The sequence below is a fragment of the Parus major genome, chromosome 6 (genome assembly GCF_001522545.3).
Source record: "Parus major isolate Abel chromosome 6, Parus_major1.1, whole genome shotgun sequence".
Taxonomy (NCBI): Eukaryota; Metazoa; Chordata; class Aves; order Passeriformes; family Paridae; genus Parus; species Parus major.
The window spans coordinates 26065391-26090722 of record NC_031775.1 but is presented as its reverse complement, the minus strand read 5'-3'; the positions used below and the strand labels follow the sequence as shown (position 1 = coordinate 26090722).

The 25332-nt window shown below is 42.4% G+C and overlaps 2 protein-coding genes across 4 annotated transcripts in view; one reads left to right on the top strand and one right to left on the bottom strand.

The window, feature by feature from the left end:
• The window catches only part of NRAP (nebulin related anchoring protein), a 49745-nt gene extending 47772 nt beyond the window's left edge, over positions 1 to 1973 (top strand). Inside the window, exons 41-42 of the mRNA XM_015633737.2 lie at positions 208 to 354; positions 1547 to 1973. Coding sequence (XP_015489223.1) covers positions 208 to 354; positions 1547 to 1648 — 249 coding nt within the window. The 3' untranslated portion in view covers positions 1649 to 1973. The remainder of the gene's footprint in view (positions 1 to 207; positions 355 to 1546) is intronic.
• On the bottom strand, positions 74 to 24721 carry HABP2 (hyaluronan binding protein 2). 3 transcript variants are annotated; one of them, XM_015633739.2, is made up of 14 exons: positions 24566 to 24721; positions 16364 to 16400; positions 11248 to 11373; positions 10054 to 10161; positions 9532 to 9648; positions 9075 to 9194; positions 8296 to 8467; positions 7809 to 7897; positions 7448 to 7679; positions 6416 to 6558; positions 5935 to 6069; positions 4284 to 4429; positions 3193 to 3393; positions 74 to 352 (listed from the first exon to the last, which is right to left on the bottom strand). In XM_015633739.2, exons 1-13 carry the CDS (start codon positions 24632 to 24634, stop codon positions 3217 to 3219), a joined length of 1671 nt encoding a protein of 556 aa, XP_015489225.1. In that variant the 5' UTR covers positions 24635 to 24721; the 3' UTR covers positions 74 to 352; positions 3193 to 3216. The 3 variants fall into 3 exon arrangements, with proteins under 3 accessions (XP_015489225.1, XP_015489224.1, XP_033371443.1); XM_015633738.1 differs by lacking the exon at positions 74 to 352 and adding an exon at positions 1026 to 2016; XM_033515552.1 differs by lacking the exon at positions 74 to 352 and adding an exon at positions 1026 to 1606.
• Between the last annotated feature and the right edge of the window lie 611 nt (positions 24722 to 25332).

Here is a 25332-nt window from a genome sequence, read left to right as displayed (position 1 = left end):
GGGGGCTATCTGTGCAATTTCCTTTGCAAACCTTACCTGCCAACAAAATTACCTTGAAAGAACCACAGTCTGCTTGCTAAAAATGAATAATTTGTTTATTATTGACTCTGCTGCTCCTTTATAGGCTCTCTCTTGAATATCCAGGTCATGCGAATTGGTTAGAGCACAACAAAATAATACATCCTGGTGCATGTTTCATTCTCGCAGGTAAAATACAAGTCTGACTTGAACTGGCTCAGAGGCATTGGCTGGACTCCCCCAGGTTCCCACAAAGTTGAAATGGCAAGAAGAGCTGCTGAGCTGGCATACCTTCGGGAAATGGGATTGCTGCGTGCTTCTGCTCAGTGCAGACCTGTAAGTAGAGTAAACCATTCTTCTCACAAATCCCAACAGCTCTGCTCCTGACCTGCACACATCCTGTCTAATAGTTTTGAATGCTCCCTGGAGTCTACAGTTCTCCCTATTATCTGAACAGGATATGTGTACTTCCCTCATGAAACTTTGTGCCTTAGTGTACATCTGAATTTGAAGGAACCATTGAAGGGTATTCACCAGTGTCAGCAGTGTCATATCAGGATGTGTTTTCCCCAACTTGTGGATGATGTCAGATCTCAAAGTGTCCCAGTACCTCTGAGGAAAGCAGAAGCAGAGGTAGAAGGGTCTCCCCATGCAACTCCCATTCCCTTTTCCTAATTTCATCAGGATCCACGTGTTGCCATGTAATTCCGTGCCGCCATGTAATCTCCACTGGCAGCTGTATTGACAGGCTGAGCATAGGCTCCTAACAGCTTATTTTGTGCTGTGGAATGCTTTCTGCAAAGGGGAAATGCTCCAGCCTCCTCTGGCTCTGTCCAGCTCAAGGTTAAAGATATTTCAAGCAGGGATCTTCCAGGCTTTCTTTCTGCCTGCCTCCACAGGAATGAGTCCCAGTCTACAGCTCCTCTGCACAAGGGAGCAAAAGTCCATGCAGGAATCTCATAGCCCTTACAGTTAAGAAGCATTCAGCCACAATAAAAGAGAAGCACTTCACTTCAAATACTTTGATTATTTAATTGTTAACTTTGGTAAGAAGTCAAGCAATAATCCAGACCAAGAGGAACAGTACATGTCCATGATTTACATTCCCATCTGAAGTTACTCAGGAAATAAGTGAAAACTATGGTTGTGTAAGGGAGGCAATGGGAACTATAGGTAATGTCTTCTTCAGTCAAAGGTGTGATAATGGTCCCAGGGAAACCTACAGCTGTGCAATCCATGTGCAATTCAGATGTTTGCTGTCTCCTTTTTATTTAGGGTTCAAAATAGAAACTAGGACTTGAGCACATTTAGTCCTTTGGTATGTGAGGTATCTAACTTACATGAACAGGTCCATTTTTGCACTTCTCCACAGCAGAAATTCATTCAGTGCAGAACAGTGATCTAGATTTTCCTCATAATTTTTGCCAGCTGTCTAATTTTGAATATGAAAATGTTATATAGAATAATAGTTAAAACCCTCCCCTATCCACTGGCTGGTTTCACAATTTTTTTGGGTATGATTTTACAGGACCAGTTGGAGACAGAAGGATCTCAGCAAGTTGGAATCAACCCTGATGCTTCAGAAATTCTGCAAGTCAAGAGAAGGCAAATGCAGCTCTACCAGAAGTAAACAGAAACATGACATAGCATAAATAGATTTTCATCTTGTCCTGCAAATTCTGTAGCTTTTCCAGTTTTCTGGGAAACATAATAGATGGCATTTAAGAATTTTTGTTTTAACAAGCAACCAAAACATTACAATTTATAACTGATCATTTTATTTTTGTGTGGATACTTTGTGATTTACCACTGAATATATTAGATTCTGCTATTTATTTAAAGCTGTAAATGAAATTAGTACTAGACAACTGGCAGGCTCAGCTTTGTACTACAGATGGTAGAATATGAAATAATTTGTAATGAATAAATCAGGTGACTCTTGTTCCATGTTTGAATTTTTGGAGATTTTTATGTTCCTGGAATATTGGCACCATTGACCTAAGAGAGTACAAAAGCACAGTTCAGGTGGTTTAAGTGATGAACGAGTCAAAGGCCAGTGGGAGAAAAGTTATCACTGACTTGCCAAAGGCAGGTCTTCTAGCAGACATCAGGGAATCTTCTAGACTATCAGGACATTCTAGACTATTCAGGTCACAGTTAGTTCTTCAGTTTTTTTCAAATCTTCTAAAGTGAAAAATCAGAATTGCTCTTTGCAATAGGGGTAACTATTGATAGATTAGGCAGCTGCTTAGAGAAGGTTGTAAACCCTGGAATTCAAGTGAGAGTGACATTGCTACTTTAAGAAATTGACTCTTCAAAAACAAATGTATTCTTTATATCCTGATTTAATACCAACCCCTTGTTTTTCAAGTTTCTGTGCAGAATCATTGGGCAAAGTTAACACAATCTGATAGGTACATCTTATGAGAACTCTCAAATTATCCAATGGCTTTAGACAGACTTTTTTAGCAGCTTTTAGTACTACTATGTCTCACTGGTTAAGCACATATAAACGATTGTAGATCTGGAGCATAACATGTAATTATTCTCTAGTCAGGAATAAAGTGGATAATTCTAGTACTGAAGGTTTGTTTGGTTTTTCAATCTGAAATGTATCACTAATTAAATTTGTAGTTATTTATGCACAAAAGGGCTTTTAAAAATAATTGTCCTGCCTGATCCTCCCTCCTCAGGAAATTCCAATTGCTGCAATCTTGTAAACTCAGCCACATGGCGATTCTTATGTGTGTGAAAAATGGTACTGGCTCTAAGAGCACAAATCAATAGCTTTGAGGTGTCAGGGTCCAATGAGTGCAGAAAAAACACATCTTAGACAGGAGTGTGAGGGGAAGAGGAAATGTCTGGCAGCAGCTGAGCTGGGAGAATTTTCATGACTTGAAAAGCAGATCTAGAAACATGGTATCAGGGCCTTTGACTTGTTTGGGGAAGAAATGGAGTATCTTTGCTTTCTGATCTGTTTAGCTACAAAATGTGGGCTTATTTCAAAGCCCACAATAGAAAAACTGTCATTGACATTCTAGCTAACAGTCTTAAGGCTATTTTCAAGATGGTGATGAAGGATGCCCCATGTAGGCCATGAGAAAATATCAGTAATATTTTTGGTCAGAGATGAGGCATTTAGAGTATTAAAAATAGTAGAACTCTCAATCTTACCATTTGTCATTCCAAAGCTCTCTCCTAATGACGTGACCTTGATGAAGACTGAATTACATCTTTAATCCAACCGGCAAATTTTGTCACCTGGGTATAAACTCCTGGCTTGTTTTTTAACCCACATCCATCACCCCAGCTCACAAGGCCATATGTGTAGTAGGAGCCATTTTCTACACATGTCAGTGGGCCTCCAGAGTCTCCCTGATGAAGAAAAACACACATGTTCAAAATATGAAGCCAAATAGCAACTAAGGTCAGAATGCTTCTCTCTCATCACAGGACTTTGAAGCTATAATGGTGTTTTTCCCCTAACAGATATACCATCAGATGCTGCTTAGCCCCTAAGTGGACTTGCAGTTCTGTGACCAAATGATACCAAACTTTTTGGATGTAAGTTTTCTTTTTTTTTTTCCCAGTCTGTGACATAAATCTGACAAGGTCACATGAAATTTCTGAGTTGTGAAAGTGCCAGGAATTTAGAGTCTAAACTCAGAAAGATAAAGATGTGATCCCTGGCATAAATGAAAACTTAAGCTGTCTCTCACTCCTCAAAATAGTCTTATTCTGAGTTGCTTGGTCTCATTTTTTTTTGTTTTTTTTATAATATATTGTTGAAAAATATGATTTACTGTGGTAATTTTCACCTTAGGAAGTGTTGTTAAAACTGTTTCCTTTCAACAGTGTAAGTATAAACTTGTTTCACATTTTTGTTAGCTGTAATGAATAGAAACATCAATACTGATTCCCTGCAAGTCTTAGCTCTGGTAGTGAAAACCAGATTTGAATTGGCACTCAAGGCAGAAGCCATGAAAAAACTGAGGAAAAAAAGAGTGAGTGTTCAGGTTACTATGACAAACTGCCTCAGAAGCCAAGCTTTCCAGGCTGGTCTCTTGATTCCACAGATCTGCCTGTGGGTGACAGGGGCGATATCAGCTCTAAGGATGTACAACTCAAAGTGTACTGCAGAAAGGCTGTTGAAATACACTGAAGTGAGAGCAGATACATATGCAGCACATTGCCAAAGCTCTGCACAGCCTGATTCTTTAAACATAAAAATTAGCGTTCAAATACAGAAAAGGTAACAGACAGACCTCACAAGAATCGATTCCGGGTTTCCGAAGTTTTCCTGCACAAAACATGCTATCATCCAGTGTGTTATCATGTAGTTTGGGTTCATTGCATTTCCTCTGCGAAATCAACTTGACATTGGCGTCTAACAGCTGATGGGATTGGTCATCTATGGGATGTGCATCAAAAAAATGGAGTCACTTTCTTCCCATCCCTGTTACATACTGTCTTCAAAATACGATCTTGCTTTGCAGACAGATGGGACGGGGGAAGAGCAGGGGGGATGCAAGTGCTAGCCTGGGAAGGAAATAACTATCTGGCTGAAATTATAAGTTTCCAATGATTTGGATCTGAAGTTTCACTCAGGACAGAGTTGTTGCCCGATAAAAGTGAAGTCACGTGTTCAGAATTTGGTTCCAATCAGCTCTCTCTGTGTAATCCTGCTTTTCCAAGGTGCTGGTTGTCTGCAGCTCACAGAGGTCCCCATGGGACTTTGAGCTGCTCAGCACTTCCCAGACTACTGGTACTATTAGATGCTTTAACATGCAAGCTAATGAAACAGATGAAAACTGAAAATCATACAATATTTAAGGGCAATGATTAATTACAGTGAATCTAAAGACATAACTTGACATCTAAAGGCAATAGCCTTAGTTTCAAAGAACTACATCTGTAGATAATTAAAGGTGGTTTATAGTTTGGTTCTGCTTGAGTTTCAGGAAATATTCCATTTCTGCAGTGATTTCCTGAAATGCTAATAATAGTTCTGCTCAAAGGAGGAGCCATCTAGTTCGAACACGTAGAGGGTACTTGATATTCTTTGTTGGAGGGAAAAACCCATAAAATCCCCCTTAACCTTTTTAAGGGAGCCTTTTATTTGGAAATTTCAAAAAAACGTCCATTAAATTCTGTTGGTGCATTCTGATCAAATGAACACAATTGTCTTGTGGACTTCAGTGGGAGTTATATCATAAGGGAGAATTCATTCCCGTGCATCATATCAGGCTGTATCAGTCACAAAGCACCAGGACACCTACTGCAGCCTCAGTGACAGATTTTCCTTCTGCTTCACAACAACACATCAAACAGAACATGAGAAAATGCATTTTTCAGAAAATCGCCATTATCTTTTTTTAAGCATAATAATTTCTCCCCTTAGGAGTTACCGTGGGCAAGAAAGGTTTTTGGATAGGGCTGGTTGAACTTGAAAAGCTTGGGATTTTTTTTTTTATTTTTCAGTACATCTGAAGGTCCAGATGCTGCTTCTGAAATGCTTTATCTGACCCAATGGGCTGGAAAACCATGAGAAAATTCCTGTCTTTCTTGGTCCTGTCTTGAAACACACAAGCTATACAATAGCCTCTCTTGATACTTCCTTGCTTCTGCAACTGGCTTCAGATGAAACCATGACATGGAGGGTCAGATGGCTGGCAAAAAAAGGCATCATGCATCAGACATCTTATCAGAACTCTGACAGGTTTGGTTGGTTTAGGAGCTAGAGATTTCTGCTAATGAGTAATTTGCATGGCATGTTCTAGCTGACCTTATTTTTGAATTCCATGTCTTGGTTTCACTAGTGCCTAGGTCCTCATTTGGGTCTGGCAATGACTACTGAAAGTAGCAGCCCGCCTTGCTACTGGAGTACCCACCAAAACCCAGTTAGCCCACAAATACCTGTCTCTGTCTGGCCCCATCCAGATATGAAGCAGGAAGTCCCAGCAGGAAGGAAGAAGTCAGGGACACATGCTATTTTCACATACTTTGTTTCCACTGCACAGTAACCATCAACAGGCTGCAGTTTAAGTAGTGCTGGAGAGGAGATAAACATTAACAAAAAGTATTTGGAGCTAATTTTGATCCCTAACCATTGTTAGCAGTGTGTGTGCAACCCCATGCAAAGCTCCATAAAACCAACATTCCATTTTCCCCACCGTGCTGGATCTGTTCCCATTGTTTGACTCCTCCTGAGCAGTGACTTCTGCCTGCCCATCACAATTTACATCCCAAGATTCAAATGGGTCTAGATCACAATTTGGCTGGATTATTTCCAGAGCATAGTCTCAGTGAGAATTTTACATTGACTTTAGTGGGGGAGAGGCACTTCAAACAAGAAGGGTTAGAGGTGAGCCATGTGAGTATCAAATGAAGGATTTACCAATATCGTTGTATAGGACACCACCCTTCTCTCTGTATTCTCCATGTAAAATTATTTGTACTGCATCAAATATTTGCTCATGATGCTCTTTCTTCTCGAGGTTTTGCTTTCCAAGGGCTACTTGGATCTTAGTTTCTGGGTTTCTGGGAAAAAAAAAAAAAGACATTAATATACTGACATTTTTTTATCAGTGGTGGTGAAAACCTGCACTTTTAGTAACAAGAAGTCAAGATATTTCTTCCTGTCATAAAACTTGTCCAGAAGATTTCCTAAAATCATTATAGGAAGGCTTAGACAGGAATGCAGTGGTGCTGGAAAATACATGTGCTCTTAACTTGTAGCAATCATGAAATAAAGTGATTTAAAGCTGCATGTACATGATTTTCTTTGCATTTTAGGGCAGAGTAGCAGTGTGCACACAGTCTATTACTGTGGCAGTGATGACGAGTGGCAGCTCATGTAGCCATGGGAATAGAGCTGCTTGTTATTTTGTGAGAATATTTAAAATCATCTGTGTTGAAATTATTCCCAGTGTGTAATTTCCCTGTTTCCTAGGGTAGTGGTTTCCAACCGATTCAATGCAATTGTTGGAGGAAATGCAATATTCTAAGCTAGCTGACAAAAAAAAAAAAAAGTAAAGCTAAGAGGATATTTTGACTGTTTTGAAGAACTTAATTCTGATGTAATGTGTGATGTTGTTTATGGCATCCCAATATCCCCTGAGTTTTTCATAGGGTTATTTTACATATTCTAAAATCTTGCTACTTTCGTCCTTTTTTCCTCTCACCCAACTTCTTTAGCTCATTTTATTAGAGTGGAACCTAAGTTTGTCATTTCAGCAAGCATCATTTTCAAGTATATAAACAGTTTTATGTATGTGTTCATTTCTTTTTCAGTCCACATATATATTTTCCTTTCAATTTGACTCCTGGCAGTCATTTTGATTGCAAATAATTTCGATACCAAGCTGCTTTTACTAACCATCCTGATTTTTATACATTTATCTACCCTAATGATAAGACATGCACCTACTCAAGGCAGTGTGCAGCAGTAAGAACCCAGCACGATTTAATTAGCACTCCACCACAGAAATGTTCATTTCCATTTGGAGTCTGTCTCTGTAGAGATGCCATCCAGGGATGTTTTCCAGCTGTAGCCTTGGATCCACCATAGATCTTCTTGACTGTCCTACGAACTTCAGGTTGTCCACATGTTTGGAATATTTCAGGGGGCTCTGTAGGGGGTTCTGTTGGGGTCTCTTCAGCTGCATTGGAAGAGACAGCAGATGTATAATGCAGAGTTAATATCAGACTGGAAGAGTTAAGAAACAGGGAGTCACCTGCTGCTCTAGACAGCCTACAGGCTGTCAAATCACTTGCTTCTAATTCTTTACCTGAGCAGGGTGAAACATCACAATATTCCCACTGTATTTCCTCATTTTTTCTGATGTAGCACCAGGGTCTTTCATCCTCATCAGGATTCCTGAGGGGAACAGTTGAGAGAATCAGCAAGTGGGAATGGGGAAATCTCCATGAAACCAGTGGAGAAGCTGAGGATTCTTAGAGAGAAGCAACATGCTCCCATATAGGAGATGAACTTCCAAAAATAATATTTCATAAGATTTGACAAAGAAGATGCCTGAGCAAGGAATAAAATATTGCCATATTACTATTCCCATACCTATCTTTGCCATAAGAAAAAAGTGGGATTGGTTCAAAACAAAGAGGGCAGCCTCTGGAAGCCTCACATCAGTGTGGTTAGAGAAGACATCTGTAACATTCTGGTGATTTATGGGCAGTGTTTAGAAAGATGTGAGATCTTAAGACCATCAGTTTCTCAAATTGATACAGACCTCTACAGTTGCTTCCTCGAAATATTACCTGCAGAAGTTGTGATCACCAATGCCATATGAGTCAGCATCCTCCATAAAGGCATTAAAAGGTTGGTCCAAGAGATGGTGGGAATTCCAGTGCAGGCAGGTCCTGCCATTTTCTGCTTGGTTCACTCTTCCTCTATATGTAGAGGAGTCCTCTTCATAACAATCATATGGTCCTGTAGAAAAACAATGCTCATATGAAAATGACTTTTGCGTTGCACCTTGCTCAAAGTGGTTCCTCTTTCAAATACAGAAAAAGGACTCTTCCTTATCCTACATTTATTTTATGGAGGATCAGAAGAACCTACTGGGCCAAGTAGTTATGTTCCTTATTGTACACAGGCCAGAAATTAATGTTCAAACATCTGTCTACCTTCTAGACTGATTGATATCAAATTCCAACCATCAGAAGCAGTCCCCTCAGCCTGGGGAGTCACAGGCAACAGGGCAGGCATCTTTACTACATCAGATTTTGAATGTTTAAGGTAAACTCAACATTTCTTCCTTTTGTGACATGTGTGACCTCTGGGAAATGTACACACACTTATTATATACCAGTGGGACCTTGCAAAAGCACACTTAGGAAACAGCAAGATGGGAACTCTTCCAGCAGTGGCTGCAGAAGTCAGCCTCTTCCTCTGAGCCTCTCTCCAAGGAAGCTGGTGTCCTGGTGTAGTCAGGCTCTTGGAGCAGTGACAGAAAGTCACCCAGGATGCTACAGGAATAGCATCAGATAGTCTGGCTGCAGGGGTTCACCCCTCCCCTTGCAGGGCTGAGACGTACCGATCTCGCAGAATCTCCCTCTGAACTGTTCAGGGCACTTGCAGGTGAATTTTGATCTGTATCTGTTTCGAATGCAGGTGCCTCCATTTTTGCAAGGGTTTGGACTGCACTGTTTGGATGCTGTCAATGTGGAAAACACAGAAGAGCCTTGTCAATGTGCTGATCACTACACAGCCACTCGCATGCCCAGTGGAAACTGGGGAGACCTCCCACAAAGCCTGTTGGCTTTGAATTCTCATGAAATCTGGTAAAATGCATATAACTGGGGGTTTTACCAGTGACTGAACCACTTGATTTGCACTACCCTGTAAATCAAACATAACTCATCACTGTCCAGGCCCATGGTTGGGAGCTGCAGCATGTCTAGGGCAGGATCACCCTCTGCAGTGGGTGATTACCCACTGCAGACTGGCCATGGTGCTGTCCCCACCCAGTTTGTGCCTAGCTGAGTGCTCACCATGCTGGCAGGAGGGTCTCTTGTAGGGAGGCTTGCAGCTGCACTTAAAATAGGGTGGGGTTAATATAATCAGGCAGTCACCAAAGTGGCAGTTCTTCTCCAGACACGTGTCCTCCACTGTAGAAAATACACATAGAATACATCATCAGCATTTGTGTGTGCATAAGAGGCCCCTTGCAGGGGTCGTGGGCAGATGCATTCCCTTGACACTCCAAAGGCGCTTTCATTTGGCAGATGTGGACTTGGGATCTCACTTCTTGTTTACAGTATCTATGGCAAAAAAAATCTGTGGTACCAACGAGCATCTCCCCACTGCCCACCTTGCAGGGCACTCTCTGCACTCTTGAAATTTATTTTACTGGATATTCTTTAGGCAGACTTTGGCCTGGATGATGTCCTAGGAACGATGGACATGACTGCTGTGTCATGTGCTGTCGGAACACACAGCTCGGCAAACAGTGTGTTTATAAAGTTGCAACAGTAGCCAAAATAAGGAGTGTAGGTTAGCAGAAGAGCCATTACCTTTATCACATGTAGCCCCACCGTATGGTGCGGGACAGTGACAGCTGAAATCACTTCCTTTGGCCTCACACGTACCACCATTCTTGCAGGGGTTGGAGAAGCATGAGTCTGCAGAGGTAAGGATGGAGATCTTTCAGCATCTCAACCTTCATCACCTGCTTTTTCTTCTTGCATTTTGTGGTTGCAGGAGTCTGTCTTCCTGGGCACAGCATCCTGTGTAACAAGTGCTGGGCTTATGCACCTCAGCACCCACAGGAGCAGTATGTGTTGCTGCAGAGTTTATTCCAAGCTGAAGTGGCTCAAAGCTTTGGGTCTAGAGATCCTCTACTCCCCTTGCCTTGTTACAGAGTTGTAATGAGCCGAGTCTCTCCCTTTGATCAGAGATAGATTTGCCTCTGTGGCATTGCCTTTGGCTGTCTGCCATCATGCACTGAATCTGCAGTGATGTGGATTTGGCATTGTCCTGTTTGGAACACAGCATTAAATGTCCCCTGGAAAAGCCATCCACTACCATTAGACTCTACCATACCCCTGGGTGGCTGTTGCCTCGAGGGAGCTGACACCTGCTGAAAGTCATTCATGTGCTGCTCCTTACATTGAGCTCAACATCTCCACTGCAGTCCAGGCTGCCAGGAGCAATTGGTACTGGAGACAGCCAAAAGTCAGCTCTGCTTGCTTTGTACCAGGGGATAACTCAGGAATGTTAGAGGCAACTTCCCTGCCCTTCCTTTTGAGTCCCCTAGGCAATCTCAAGGATCCTTTCCTGTTCTCCTGAAGTTTGGCAAAACAAAAAAAGAAAAGGAAATAAAACCCCTGCAACTGATAAAAGAAGAAAAAATAAAAAAGAAACCTGCTCTACATTTGGTTCCTTGCATAATAGAGAACATATATCCCATGAAAAACAGCAATTACGTCTTACAGTGTCTATAGACAAATAAGTCTGTGCTTTTTTTTGTAGTAGCAATCAGAAATGTTCTGCATGATCAGAATCCATCCTGTGAAACCTGGAGATAAAACACAGGATCCTTACAAGAGAAATACAAAGAAGAACACTGCGAACGATCCTCCTAACTCATTCCTTTGATGCAGGCATTTTGAGAGCAGGCTGGCAGCCAGGCCTGCCACGCTCATGCTTCAAGCACAGGGTTGGGATTTTACCCCTTCCTTGCCTTTCTGCCCACCCCTGAGAGGTACCTTTCATGACAGCGAAGTCCCCTAAAGATGTCTCGAACCAGCTAATTTCCTCCGAGAGCTCCTGCTGGAGGTTGGCGTCCTGCTCTGGTTCTATATAGTAGTAGTTCTCATAGTCATCAGCCTCATCTGCAGGAAAGGGCGAGGAGAGAGTGAAAGAACAGAGGAATTAACACTGGAAGAAGACAAGTTATGAAAGAAGTTATTCCTGAGATGGACAGTACATTTCCCTTTCAGGTCATTTGGGATGTCAGTGGGTTTAGGGACCATCTTGAGGACCAAAGGTGCTGTTCAACTCTTCCTTGGCATAGGCAGAGCTCACCTAGTGCTCAGCATGGCCACCCTGAGCACAGCTGGCCGCAGTGGTGCATCCCCTCGAGGGTGGCACTGGGGCTCTGGCTGCCCAGCTGACTCCTGTAGGGACAGCCAGGATGCCCCAGAGGCGATGCAGGCCAGGGCTCCCCAGCAAAAGGCATAAGGAACCCCCCAGACAGGGTAGATGCTGAGGCTGGTACCAGCACAAAAAGAGATTCAGGTTCCTATAGGAAGAAGGGATTTTCTTTGTCCATCTGCTTTGCTTACCACGGCCACTGCTGCTGCAGGATGAGGCAGGGCCCTCGGCAGCACAGGGGCCCCTCTGTGTGCGGGGACACAGAATCCCATCTCGAGAGCAATTGTGGGGAACAGAGGCACCTGCAGGACTTTGTGACTACTCACCCACACAACAGCCTTCGAGGAGTGAGGGTCCAGCCCTGCAGACATGTGCTGAGGAGCCCAGCCCTGCCTGTGCCGGCCCGCGGCCTACAGGAGCCAGTGTCCTCATGGAGCCCGCGGGGAGCGTGGCTTCACCAGCCATGCCAGGGGTTGTTTGGTTAAAGTGCACTGGCAGCTCCTTGCACAGGTACAACTCTTGCCAGTGGAAGCCACACCAGTGTTTCAAAGACAAACTATGGTAATGAGCAAAGCTAAGCTGCGTACAGAGACATTTTATAAAGCTCTCCTCTAGGGCTGGGCCGATGGCCCCATGGATAAAGCTCTGCCTTGAACTGATTATCGACTGCATTATCTTAGTTTTCTCTCCTCATTCATTCACTTGCAGCCTTTATCTTTATTCTTTCTTTGCTTCTGAAAAAAGAAAGAAATTCCACGTTTGTACAATGGGTGTTTTATATTTCATATTAAAATAGAACCGTCTTTTTTTCCTTTTTTTTTTTCTACATGCCAACTGTAGTTTCTCACCAAAAAAAAAAAAAAAATAGAGTAAAGTTTCACCTCATTTATTGCTATGTCAAGTCAAGACTCCTTTTCCTCAGCTCATTATTTCCACAGGAGCCGAGTCTCGACTATGTGCAAGTGTTGCAGAAGTATACGCCTTGCTGAGGAACAGAAGGATCTTGCGGAAAGATAAGGACATTGTCTACACTGAAAAAAATTAAATTTAATGTGATGTAGTTAAGGAAGAAAAACAAAAAGGAAGTTTTGCCTGAAATGCAGCCTCCAAGTTCACTTTGTTGGAGAGAAGATTTTGCAAACGACTTGAGGTTGAGGGAACTGACTGAAGTAGTCTGACTTTGTATCCCCTGTTTATTTTCAGAATCCTAGAGGGGCATGCTGGCTTTTATTCCACAGATACTCTCTGAAGGATAGGGTATTCCTTTTTATGGAAAAATATACCTGCTAAAAGTTATGAAGGATGAACAGGGAAGTGATGGCTGCGAAAGGCGGACTGCAAATATGCCAACATGCTTTACAGAGGCTGGTGAGGATTCTTCTGAATCAACAGAGGAAAAATAAGTGCCCTGAATGAGTGCAAATAGCCAAGCCATTGTGGAATCATCTACTCTGGTTTTTAAACAGACTGCTTAGTGTGCGCTGTTAAAAATGATGCTACTGTCACTTGATTTTTATTTGGCATGATTTCTCAGCAACAGATTGATCATTTATTAAGAACACTTATGTAATTACTTGACATGTTATGAACTATTTTTAAGTTCAGCTCTTCTGCAAACAATATGGCCAAGAGGTAATTTGCATTTTGCAAGACGTGCTTCTGGTGGCTCTGAGAGGTTTGGGGGCACAATCTCCCATGTGCACCCATGGGGCAGTTTTGGGGAGGCTATCGCACACCCAAGGCCAGTTTGGAGCCCAGCAGCCCTCAAAGAGGGCAACTTCAGGTAACCAGGGCTGAGGTAAAGCAGGAAATCCTGAGAAATCCCCTCAAGGGCTGGCAATTACCATTTCAAGAAATTTAATTGCCAAGGCATGGAGTTAAGTGTGCATGTGGAAAGGGCTCAGAAGACATCAGCAAACCTTATTGGGTACCCTGTCCCCCATGTGGATATGGGAGACAGGAAGCTGTTACTAGCCAGGAGACCAGCTAAGGTGATGTAAGAGTGCATCAGATCTGAGAAATGACCAGTGTCCCTGCTTTCCCCATTCATTCCCTCTTCATGAAACTGAGAAACAGATACAGCTCCTACAGGTCACATGAGTGATGTTTCCCATCTCCCAGCTATTCCATGTCATCTCCAGCTGCATGAAGCAGTGAAAAACAAAGACCAGAAAACTCTCACTGGGGCATATGATATCAAACTAAAAGATGTCTTCTTATTTATCACTGTTTTGACACTAAATAACTATTTGGCTTCCACATCTCTTATTTAAGAAGTGCTCCCATTCCCATTTTTTTAATTATTCATAACAAGGCCTAGGTTTAGTAAAGCAAAAACAACACTTTTTTATCTGAGCACATAATTAAAGCACAAAGTCTGATACACTGGTTGATTTAAACATATTACTAAATCAGAGTGTTCGTTCTTTGTAAGTGCTGGAAAACCTTAACATGCTTAAAAAAAGCAGTGATCTGACATTTGTCACTGAAATGTGACTATTACATGAAATTAAATTAGACATCCTGCATGCAAATTTTCAAAGAATAACTTTCCCCTGTGTAGTACAAAAAATCCCCCCATAATTGATAGACAGAGATTGACTTTTAAAGCTTCAAATCAGCTTTGAGGTCTGGGTGATCTTTTAAACTGCACAAGCTTTCATCTGCAGTTTTTCACATTGCCAAGAGCTGTCAATCAAGCAATGGATTTCTGATCAATATCCCCTTGTTCATTAGCTTACACTGGCTCTCTGTTACGGAGAGAACAGATACCCCAATGCCGACAGTCACACTGTTTTCAAAACCTTTCCTGGATCAAGTGATGACTAATGTTCCAAGTGGGAAAGTGATGCATTAGGATGCCATCGGGTGACCTGAATTGCGAGGTAACTTTGTTGGACTGCAGTTGTCAAGATGAGTGATGTGCAGAGTTAAAGCCTATTGCCAACACACATCAAGAGTGCCAGAAAGTACCCAGCATTTATTCAAGCTCTCTGAACCTCTGGAGACTGACTGAAATCTGGCCTAATTTAAGCAGGATGAGTTTTCCTACCACCCCCTTAAATACTTTTTGTCCCCAGCTCTGAGATTATTGCAGTGTTATTTTTATGAGGCTGAAATCCTTACTGTATTTTAAATAATGAGATATTCCCCATTTACTTCTGCAGAGATGAGACCTCACAGTATTTCCTCCCTTCCAAGCGGGCTGTGGCTGGGAGTAGCTGCAGCTTCAGAAGGAAGGGAGACCAGCTAACAACAAAGCCAGAAAGCCTTTCAAATAGTTTTGTGGCTGTTACTTAAAAGCAGTTTTGCAGCACTTTTTTCCTCAGAGGAATGGATGCGGGGTGAAGGGGAATCGTGATGGCTGAAGGAGTGGAGACTTTAAGGGGGATGGGGAGTAGGAGATTATAGGAACAGTGGAGGGACAGACCTAAAGACCATATACCATAAGGCAGGAAATGAATTAAGAAATTGTGAAAGGGGTAAGCCATCAAAAGGCAGATCAACCAGTTTGCCCACCAGCACAAGGCTGTGTAAACAGGTGTGTAAACCCTGAATCGAGGGGTTGGCAAGACTGTGACCAAATATTGGCAGAACCCAAATACTGAGCTCAGACACAAAAATGATTTGGAAATTTGTTTTCTACACACATGTTGTTAGGGCAGCAATATTGATTTGGGCACTGCTGTATGAGCGACAAGATTTCTGGTTTGACCTGAAAGCCCAAATACCACTGAAATGAACAGGAAACCAAGTAACTAATGAATTTATACTAAAATCCACCTTATTCTTTTGCAGGAAAATGAGCAAAATTATTGTACTATTTCATTAGATACACATTATAAACTCAGGTCTAAGAGTCATTGAAATCAAGAAAAGAAAGAGCAGGGCTTACCTGCAAAACTACTAAACACCAATAAAACCATATCTACATGGACCATGTAGGCTGTGAAAGGAATACAAATCCTCACACATCCTACACATCCTCACACAATATTCATCACAGCTTTTCCCTTATCAACATCTTAATGTGACACAGCCTTGAACGATTTTTTACTTGCATGAGCTTGTTTTTGAATCTTCTAGCACTTGGGACAAAGCCTTGCAGATATAAGTTCTACAGTTTAGTTGCGTGGTGCAAGGGAAAATCTGCCTTCATTTATTTGACCTCTAGTTTTCATCCCCAGTTAGTCTCTTTGCTTATCCTTCAGTGAGGTTTGCAGCCCAGCACCATGACCTCTCCTCCAGACCTTGGCCCACTGTGTCACCCACGGGTCCCCAAAGCACATGAAGGCAGATGAGTGGCAGAAAAGTCCTGGCTAGGGACAGAATTGAGGGTTCCAGGTGTGGTCCAGGAGAACCCTGTGATCAGATTTACATCGGTACTGCTGCTGCACCTCTGTTTTTGGCTCCAGTGTGTCAGACACATTCCTGCTGGGACATGATGCAGTGCTGTCTCCTACACTGACACAGCACACTTGGAGGTCCAAAAGCACTCACAACATTACTTGTCCAAAGTCAGACTTTCTACTATATCATAGGCCATAGTTTAAACTCAGCAAGGTTCTCCATGAAGTTAATATAATTCAGCACAAATTAATTCAGTTAACTAATTCAGTTAACTAATTTAATTTATTCATTAACTAATTCAGCAACAATGAAGTACATTGCCAGTCTTTCAGTTTTGTGGCAGGCAGAAGCTGAAATGAAGAAACTGAAACCACTTACCTTTCATCATGTTGGCCCAGAAGGAAAAATGGGTGGCCTGCATGAGATAATAAAGGTCAGAGAGTCATTTTCTGGCAAAAACAAAAGCCAGCACAGAGCTTTGCTTACAGTACAAAGATTCTGTTTGCCCCTAGTGCTGGACATCCAGATAAGCTCCCACTTTGGAGCTAACTAACCCAGATTTTAAGAGCTCTTTGAAAAGAGAACAAATTGTCAGCAGGCCATGGGAGCAGTCTGGATTTTCCAAGCATACAGCCTAATTTACTAGGATGGTCTGATATGGGAAAACTTGACCTGAATGAGTTGCCTCTTTGTTTATAGGTGATGGCACTCTGGCTATTTGTCCAGCTTCTCAGAGATGCTGACAGAGGCCACACTCCAGCTGGCTGCCAAAGCCAGAGGCTGGGAGATGCCTATGCACAGCAGAGTGCAGAATGGCCCAGAACCTTACTCCTGGTGCACCCAGTGGAACCTGGACCCCTGAGCTGGAAGACTGTTAACAATCTTTGGATGTAGGAGAATATTTCTGGCACTCTCCAGGAGGAAATGCCATGTGTCCCACCTCCAACGTGGGGCTCCAGCCTTTCCTGTTTGGCTCATGATCAAGGGCAAGCAACAAAAGGGAACAGAGGAAGACGGAAAACAGCTCTTATCCTTTGAAGAGTGTGAGCGAGGTTTGTCTGAAAGGGAAGGCACTGACTCTACACCAGGGCACATCCCCAGTGTGACAATTTCTGTTTGCTTTCCCTCTTGCTCTAAATCCCAGCTGAGGACAGGATTACCCACCTGCAGTGAGGATACACATGCTAACAGTGGGTGTAAAGGAGATTTGAAGATGCTATTCTTCATCCCTCACATAATTTAGGGAATAAAATGCATTCCCAAACAATTTAACACACATAGAAGTAAAGACAGCATATATACACACGCAATTATTATGTGCACCTATGCATTGCTACAGATACAATTAACTGTAAATATATGCCCTGTTTACTCACACATTATATATAGAAGAAAGACATTCTCAGATAACGCTGTTTGAGACCAAGAACAAATGAATCAGAAGCAATGAATAAGAAACAGGACAAAATAAAAAGCACAGAATTCACATTTGTGAATATTATCTGGAATATATAAATGAGCTTTTGCTTCAGGCATGTTTGCATCCCTCTTGTGTTTGAGCCAGGGAGAACAGACACTCCAGTTCTCCCCTTCCCCACTGACTTCAATGAGAGCAATGTCCCCTGAACCGCTCAGCAGAGCCCTTTCCCAGGTGCATTTGAGTGAGCCACACACATACAGAACTAAATCCTTTGCAGCTGGAAGGACACACATCCTCACACAATTGCCCCTCCTGAATGAATGCAGAGATGATGGTAAATGAGAAGGCTGTAAAAGCTCTGTCCTTGGTGTATATGTTTCTTGAGTGCAGGTACAGCATTCGTTAGATCCTTTGCCAGACCCCAGCAGAGACTATATAAAGTAAAGGTCTAATTGCTCCATTTACAATTAGTGGTAGTGTTCATCCATAAACACAGACCAAAACATTCCCTGCAAATGTACTCCTTTCTTTTGGAGAAATAGATTAAACAAAGAACAAGGAAGCAGCACTGGGAGCAGGATGATGCAAGAAACATTTCATCTCACTCTCCAGCTCTCTGTGCTGCCCTTTTGTGGTGTTTGCCTTATGGGGCTGGAAAGGGTTTGGGTCTGAAATGTTTGACTTAGTGGGTTTGCCCCTGCACTTGGGGCAGCCCTTGGCACCCCAGGGAATGCCCGAGGGTTTCAGCCCAGACTGAGATGCACCAGGCTGTTCTGTACCTCAGTTTCCCCAGCTGTAGGGTGGAGATGGCAGTCTCACAATGCTCATACCCCAAGGAAACAGGAAAGATGAGAGATGCAGCATTGTGCTACATTACTTTCTCTCCCAGGTTATCAAACTGCCACTCTGTCCAAACATGAGTAGAGCTGACCACAAAAAGGCAGGTACCCTAAACTCCCTCTTGCAATAAAGTGGTGCCCTCAGCAATGTGCAGGTCTACAGTATCGTCCTTCAGAGCAGGCAATGGCTTCATGGCTGGTGAGTGAGTCCTGGATTTTGATTCCTGCTTTTGGATGAAAGCCTCTGTCTGCTGCCACAGTATAAATATTACTGGGAACAAAAGCTTCTGGAGCACCCAGCATAGAGAGCCCAGGAGTTAAACACAATCTTTACCGTAAGGCTCCTGTATCTCCTTTTGTGCTGCAGCTCTCCCTCGTGTGCCTGTCACAAGCTGCAGCAGCAGAACCACAGGGGACAAAACCTCTGGCAGAGCTGACTTCTCAGCATGGAGGGTTTTCTCCTCTGTCCTGAGGTCCCCTGGACTACTCACCAGACCACACTGGTTTTGAAGCATTTTCACCCCTGCTAGGAAGTAGAGGGCCAATTTTTAGCTTTTTGACTCATGGTATGAATCTTTCCATGGTGGTGTACAGCAGAGGAGGAGGAGGAAGAGCTCACTCCTTCCCTCCTGTGTGCTGGAGCTTTCCCGGTCATCCCTTCCAGGAGAGGATGCGGGATGCAGGATGCTGGATGTGGGATGCAGGGTGTGGGATGCAGGATGTTAGACATGGGTACAGAAGAAGGATATCAGGAGGGGTACAGAGGGTGGGGGTCCAGGAGGGGGCTGCAGGAGGGAGCGCAGGCAGGGGCAGGGGAGGCAGGGCCTCCCGCCTGCAGTGCCGTATTGCTCGTGGCCAGCAGAGGAGGATCTTGTCCTTCCGACGAGGTGCAACACTGAGCCCAACGAGGAGCAGGATTTGAACAAAAGGAAGGGGGGCGGGGGGAGAAGAAATTAGGCTGTGGGGTTGGTTTCACCAAACGGTCTCCTTGCTGCAGCTCGACACCGATACTTTGTGTGCTCTCTCACAAGGGAATAAAATCACTGGATTCTGTTCATAGCAGTTCTGCAGTGATGAGGGACAGAGCTGGAAGAATTTGCAGAGAGCAATCTTACATTTTATTACTTCAAGCTCATAAAAAAGAAACCCTGCCAAATAAAAGATAAAAGAAAAAAGAAAATAAAAGCTAGGAGAGACATTCTACATGGGTACCAGTGCACCACTGACTATGGAGCCAACTACACCTATAGGGCTTCTAGAAAAAAATTATGAAATTCAAAATATCCTAATTTCACCTGACCTTATTTGTCTTTTGTCACTCTAATGATTCACACTTCACTAAAACTTAATTCCTCCAAAGAACCTTCAAAATTTTGCTAGATAGATTTTTTACTGATATTAAACATTGCAAATACATGATGCACTCAATTTTTCCATTTCAACTCCTTCAGAAAGAGAGACTAATGAAATGTAATAGATTTCAAACAGGAATGACAGAACCATGAGCTTTCTTTATCTCAGGATGGAATCCTATGGCTCTTTATCAGACAAAAATGTCCAGTTAATCTGTAGCAATTCTTTCTGAATAAACCCAGGAAGATCTGTCCCCAGATTCAAGGGAAATTATTTACAACTGCCAAGGGCATTTGCAACTGATCCACTTATTGTGTCTTGGGTACATTGCTACCTCTTACTACAATAAAAATGAATCACTAAAACACAAAAGCAGGTGGAGAAAGAGAGCAAAAAGGTGACAGCCCAGGGTTATGTTGTGAATTTACATGTGTGCAAAACAGACTTCCAGAGAAAACAGTATAATTACTCAAGCTTGCATGACGGAGTAGCAGGAAAGATGAAAATTAGCTCTATAGATACACACACACCACAACAAAGCACTACAGGAATTCCAGTATTAAACTGTATTGGTAGGAATTGGCTTATTCACTCAAGTGCATTAAGTCCTGCAAATTCTCCTGCAACTTGAAGTGGCCTCTGAGCAGAAAAACAAAGAGTATGCTTTCATTTGTTCATCTGTGCAGTCACAGCTTTGCAGCCAAAAAGGAGGTGGGATGGGGTTGAACTGGAGAATGAAGATGGATATTTGATCAACTTCCATCCACAAGTGACACAAGCCATGAAGGAGCCATGAGGGCAGACACAGCTACTGCCTTCTCATAGTGAACCCCTTGATCCTGCTGACAGCTCTCAGTAGGAACCTTTGTCTGGGCTGCTTGCCAAAGGAGGAGGGAATCGACAGTTCTGATGCTCTTACAATCGGCCAGATTTTTGCCTGCAACCATCTTGGGTAGTGACAGTCTTTGAACTTCAAGGGAAAGTGGCTTTTCCAGCAATGACATTGTGTTTCTCAGCCAAGGCCATGGTTGCAGTATAATGAAAGAAGGGCATATTATCATCTGGAGCACACATGCAACACATGTTGTGTTTTTAGCCTGGGAAAACATTGTCTGAAAGGATTCCACCAAAACCTCTGACTTCTTCACTTCTCTGCTGACAAGACGTCTCCTGTCTCTACACTGAACGGCAATTTGTGCACCAGAGTAAATGATGTGCTCCTTATCAACCAGTCCCAGAGTACCCAGAGAAGTTCACACTTAAAATCTTTATTTTGCTGTCTTTTTAGTGGTGAACCTTTCCCATGGTAGCTCCTGATACAAGACCCACAGGGATCCAGGAAAAAAGCAAGATCCTTCAGAGGCACTGCTGAGACCAGCTTGGTCCTCTGCTCAGGAGTTACCTGCTCCTGTTTTCTAAGAAATCAAAGTTTCCAAATTAATCTTTGCTCTGTAAGAGGTGGCCTGGCAGTAGTTGGGTGTTTTTAAAGCTCACTGGTGGCTGAAATGCACTCATGCTCCCAGGTGGAAAATGGGGTCAGCCTTGGATGCCGCAGCACAGGGAAGGTACAAAATGTGTTTCAGGCTGCCAGAGACAGCTCGTCACACTCACACGAGTGCCTGTGCTATCAAACGCTCCTGTAGCCAGTACTGGGAATGCAGGTTATACTTCTAGACTTAAAGCTTATGCAAAGTCATTAAGTCCCTTTAGTTACAGGGGATATCAACCTGCACGCTGCAGGGCATAAGCTGATTGCCTTCGGGGGTCAGTGAGGAACGCTTCCCTCTCGGAGAGCACGGTGCAAAATTAGCTGGGGGCGCTCCCAGGGCTTTGTTGCTTTCCTGCTGCATCAGGCAAATTTAGGCGAGCACTGTGGCAGGGCATTACACCTGATGGGCCACAAATCCAGGCGGGCTTGGCAGCGTTTGCTTCTCTTCGCAGCGATCGGTGCGCAGCACAGCGGAGCGTGAAGCCCCAGTGTGCGTGGTGCAGCCCTGCGGTGACAGTGAGGGAGCAGAAGTGGGAGTTTACATCAGCAATGGATCCATTGGGGTTTAGAAAAAGATATCAGACAGAGGAGACTTTGGTACACCCTAAAATGTTGGACTCCAAGCACCTGAGGCGAGGAAGGACCTGAACTGATAGTAACAATATCCTGCTTGCTGTGGGCCAAGAGGGAGATAGGCCCTTATGACAAGGGTTTCTTTTTTGCAATTGTTTGATTTTAATGTGATACTACTATCCTTCCCGTTCCATTGCTAAGTGCACTTGGTTACTGGATTGGGCAAGGCTTTCCATCACAACTAAGTGGACATCAATTTTCTAAAGTTCCAAAGTATTCAGTGAAGAGCCACCTCTGCTACCCTGACCCTTGCAAGTCTTCCTCCCTGCTGCTGGGGAACTTGAGTTTGCAGCGATATCTGATACAAAGGAAAGGCCTGATCTGAACACCTGTAGATTTAAAAACAACTTTTTTTTCCTGTGAACATGTGCTGAATCACTTTAGAGCACTGTTAGGTGGGAGCTGCAGCCTGGTGTACGGGAAGGGCTGTGACAGCACTGGAATGTTGTGGGATCCATCTTTCTATTGTCCTGTTCCAGATTTCTCTAGCCCAACTCAGCACAACATTTAAGCATATCATTTAAATCTGAGTGCATTCCAGAAAAACTGCTTCAGTACAAGTCTGGATAACTGAGGATACCCAGCTCAGTTGCAGCAGTGTTCTTTGGCTTTCTCTTTAACTAATTAAAGAATATTTAGCAATACCTTGATGGCAGGCACATTTCTACTACAGTATCTTGCTAAGCAGAAGTGAAATGAAAAGTGGGGGAAAAGAAACCCAACCCAAGAAGACCTGCCATGTCTGAAGACAATCTTTGGTGCAGTTGTTCACAAATGCTAAAGGACCAAATTCAGTGCTCACTGTGCAGCTTGATGCCTTTTAGGGAAATAGCTTGGATTCATGCAGATGGAATTAGTTTATTTTCAGGTAGTAAGAAAGAACTGAATGAAAATTTTTGTCTTAGGATTCTGCTCCAAACCTGCCAAATCTATGAATGCCCAAGTATTTTCTTGTTCTATTGTGACTGACTCAGCATTAACTACTGCTGAAACCCATGTTTGTCTTCTGCTATATTTCACCAATCACCAACAATATTTTTTAATCAGCTTATTACTTAAAAGAACTTCTAAAAGCATATTCAAATAAAAATTATGAAGATCATTAGTTCTAGAAAAGGATGAAAATAGGAATTTAAGGGTGTTTTCTGTGGTTTCAGCAAAATGCACCATCTATTATTTTTCATGCAAACTATTTCAGTGCAATGTTTTCTTCAGGACAAATCATTAAGACAAAAATATCATCTCATAACTTGTTTGTCATGCAATGGTCACATCATGGCAACTCATTCCCCTCTTTCTTTTTTTTTCTGGGATCCATGCCAAGTGCTAAGCCAGAAAACCTTGTTATATTAATTATGAAGAAAAAGCATGTTTTATTAAAAACTAGCCTGCTGAATATTCTGTCGTGCTGCTTTTCAGTGACAGCAGAATTGCTTTTGCATTTTAGCAATGTTAATGAATTTTCAGGGGTGGAGGGAGATGTACTCTACATTTTCCATAGCAATTTTTAAAGCAAAGTCAGATTAGGACTGTCAAAGCATTGAATCAATCTAACACCTAGAACTAGTTAGAAAAAAATCTGGGCAAGAGTTCATGTTGTCTAAGACTGGCCCCACATCTTCCTAACTGAGCATGAATTAACACTGCCAGATTCATGATGAGCTTATTTGTACTAGATGGTGAGCTCACAAAGTCTGTAGAACTGGCATTTAAGTACCCTAGAGCTGATCCGCTCAGTAAGATGCTACCTGTACTACTGGATCAATTGTGACATGGCTCCTAATACACTATTAATAATTACTCTGTTGGGTTGTGAAAATCACTGATCTCAAATCCTAGACTTCTTAAAAAAATCTATGCCCCATTAAACCCCCTCACTATATATTTTTCCCAAATAATTCAAATTAAATAGGACAACATCTGAATTTTTGCAATGCATGTCAGTAAATATGAACCTGCACACGTAGGAAAAGTCACTAAGAAAGCAGATGTTTAAAAGAACTTCAGATTCCTTCATGCGAAAGTCTACTTGATTGCTTGGAAGAACAAAAGAAATTTTTTTTAAACTGACTTTTAACTTTCCTTTGATTATAAGTCATTCTTCCAGTCTTCTTTAAAGAGGAGATGAATAGATGTAGGAAAGTATATCAAGCTCTGCCAGAGCAGAGCTCTGGTCACCCCTAGCTGTGTTGAATATTTTGCCATTAACCTTCCTCCCACATTAGCGACAACCATAATTCAGTCATTCAAAACATGTGGGTGGGGGAATTTTTACCTTTTACAGAAGAGTTTGCAGAACTGCCAAGGCAGGGCCTATCTGACCTGTTTAATCCAATATTTAGTCCCTTCAGAATGAAGACTGGAAATTAGGAAGAAAGTATTTACAGTGAGGGTGATGAGTCATGGGCACAGGTTGCCCAGGGAGATGGTGGATGCCCCATCCATGGAAATACACATGGCCAGGCTGCATGGAGTTCTGAGCAACCTGGTCTAGTGGAAGATGTCCCTGTCCATGGCAAAGGGGATGATCTTTAAGGTGCCTTACAACCCAAAACATTCTACATTTTTAAGATGAGTTGCCCATGCTGCAGCCCAGGGTTTGGGGGCATTTCTTGGTGCTCAGGGCTAGGAGAAGGACCATGCTCCCCACCACAGACCACTGGGAGTGGTGTGGTCACTCAGTGTACCCAGAAGAACCATTCCTTGACTCTGTAGATGTCTGCTTCAAAAAAACCCCATGGGACTTCCCTCTTATGTTGCATTAACTTGGTCGCTTCAGTGGCTTGAAATATAGATACAGCAGAGCTGGCTCATGGAAAGAAAAAGGAGAATAACAACATACTCACGCCCAAACATGTAGTTCCTAGGAGAATAACCAGTGGAAGAACCTGAAGTGTCAAAGCAATGTTAACCATCCTTGTTTTTTTCTTGTAATTTGCTTTTTCTTCTTGCCTATGTATTTTCAGACAAGCCACAATCTTTTGAGGTCGAGCTAATTCAGTGCAAATAATTAACCTTGCTTCAAATATTGTTTAATGTTCAACAGATTGCCTTGATCAAATAAATGCATCCTATCCAGATAATCACTGCATTGACAATTGGCAAATGTTTCAAATCAGTAAGTAACAAGGATAGGAACAGTATAAATTAACAACAAAAACAAGCATTTACCTTATTATTATTAGAATTATCTTTCAACTATTATTTTAAATTGAAAAAAAACTATGAATCATACTTACTTCTCTCCCATGTGAAAACCAGTAAGATTGTTACATAATATATGATTTTTAAAAGTATCAAAGTATGTTATTTGATTATTTTCTAAATCTGAGACATGAATTAGAGTTCATGTTTTCAAGCTTTTTTCCACTAATGTGAGAACCAGCATTTATTTTTTTTTTTAATAAAGAATCTAAATTCTTGAGTTACCTCTATTCTCCAGAGGCTGAAGCATTTGTAACAACAGTAGCAACTCAGGAAATCAGAATACTTCTGCAAGAATAAACACTCTCTGTGGAGGAAATGCTGGCAAATTTTCTCTTAACAAATATTGTTTGTGTTGCATGTTACAAGAACAAATGAAATGACCATTCTTTCTCTGAAACAGTTTAGA

Excerpts from the sequence above, each read along its gene's own strand:
- HABP2 (XM_015633739.2), bottom strand. The coding sequence starts at position 24,634 with ATGGTTAACATTGCTTTGACACTTCAGGTTCTTCCACTGGTTATTCTC. Across the intron at positions 9,195-9,531 it reads GAGACCCTCCTGCCAGCATG|CATCCAAACAGTGCAGTCCA; the intron begins GTGAGCACTCAG and ends CCACATTGACAG. Across the intron at positions 6,559-7,447 it reads ACTGCTGCACACTGCCTTGA|AAACCCAGAAACTAAGATCC; the intron begins GTAGGTGCATGT and ends TTTTTTTCCCAG.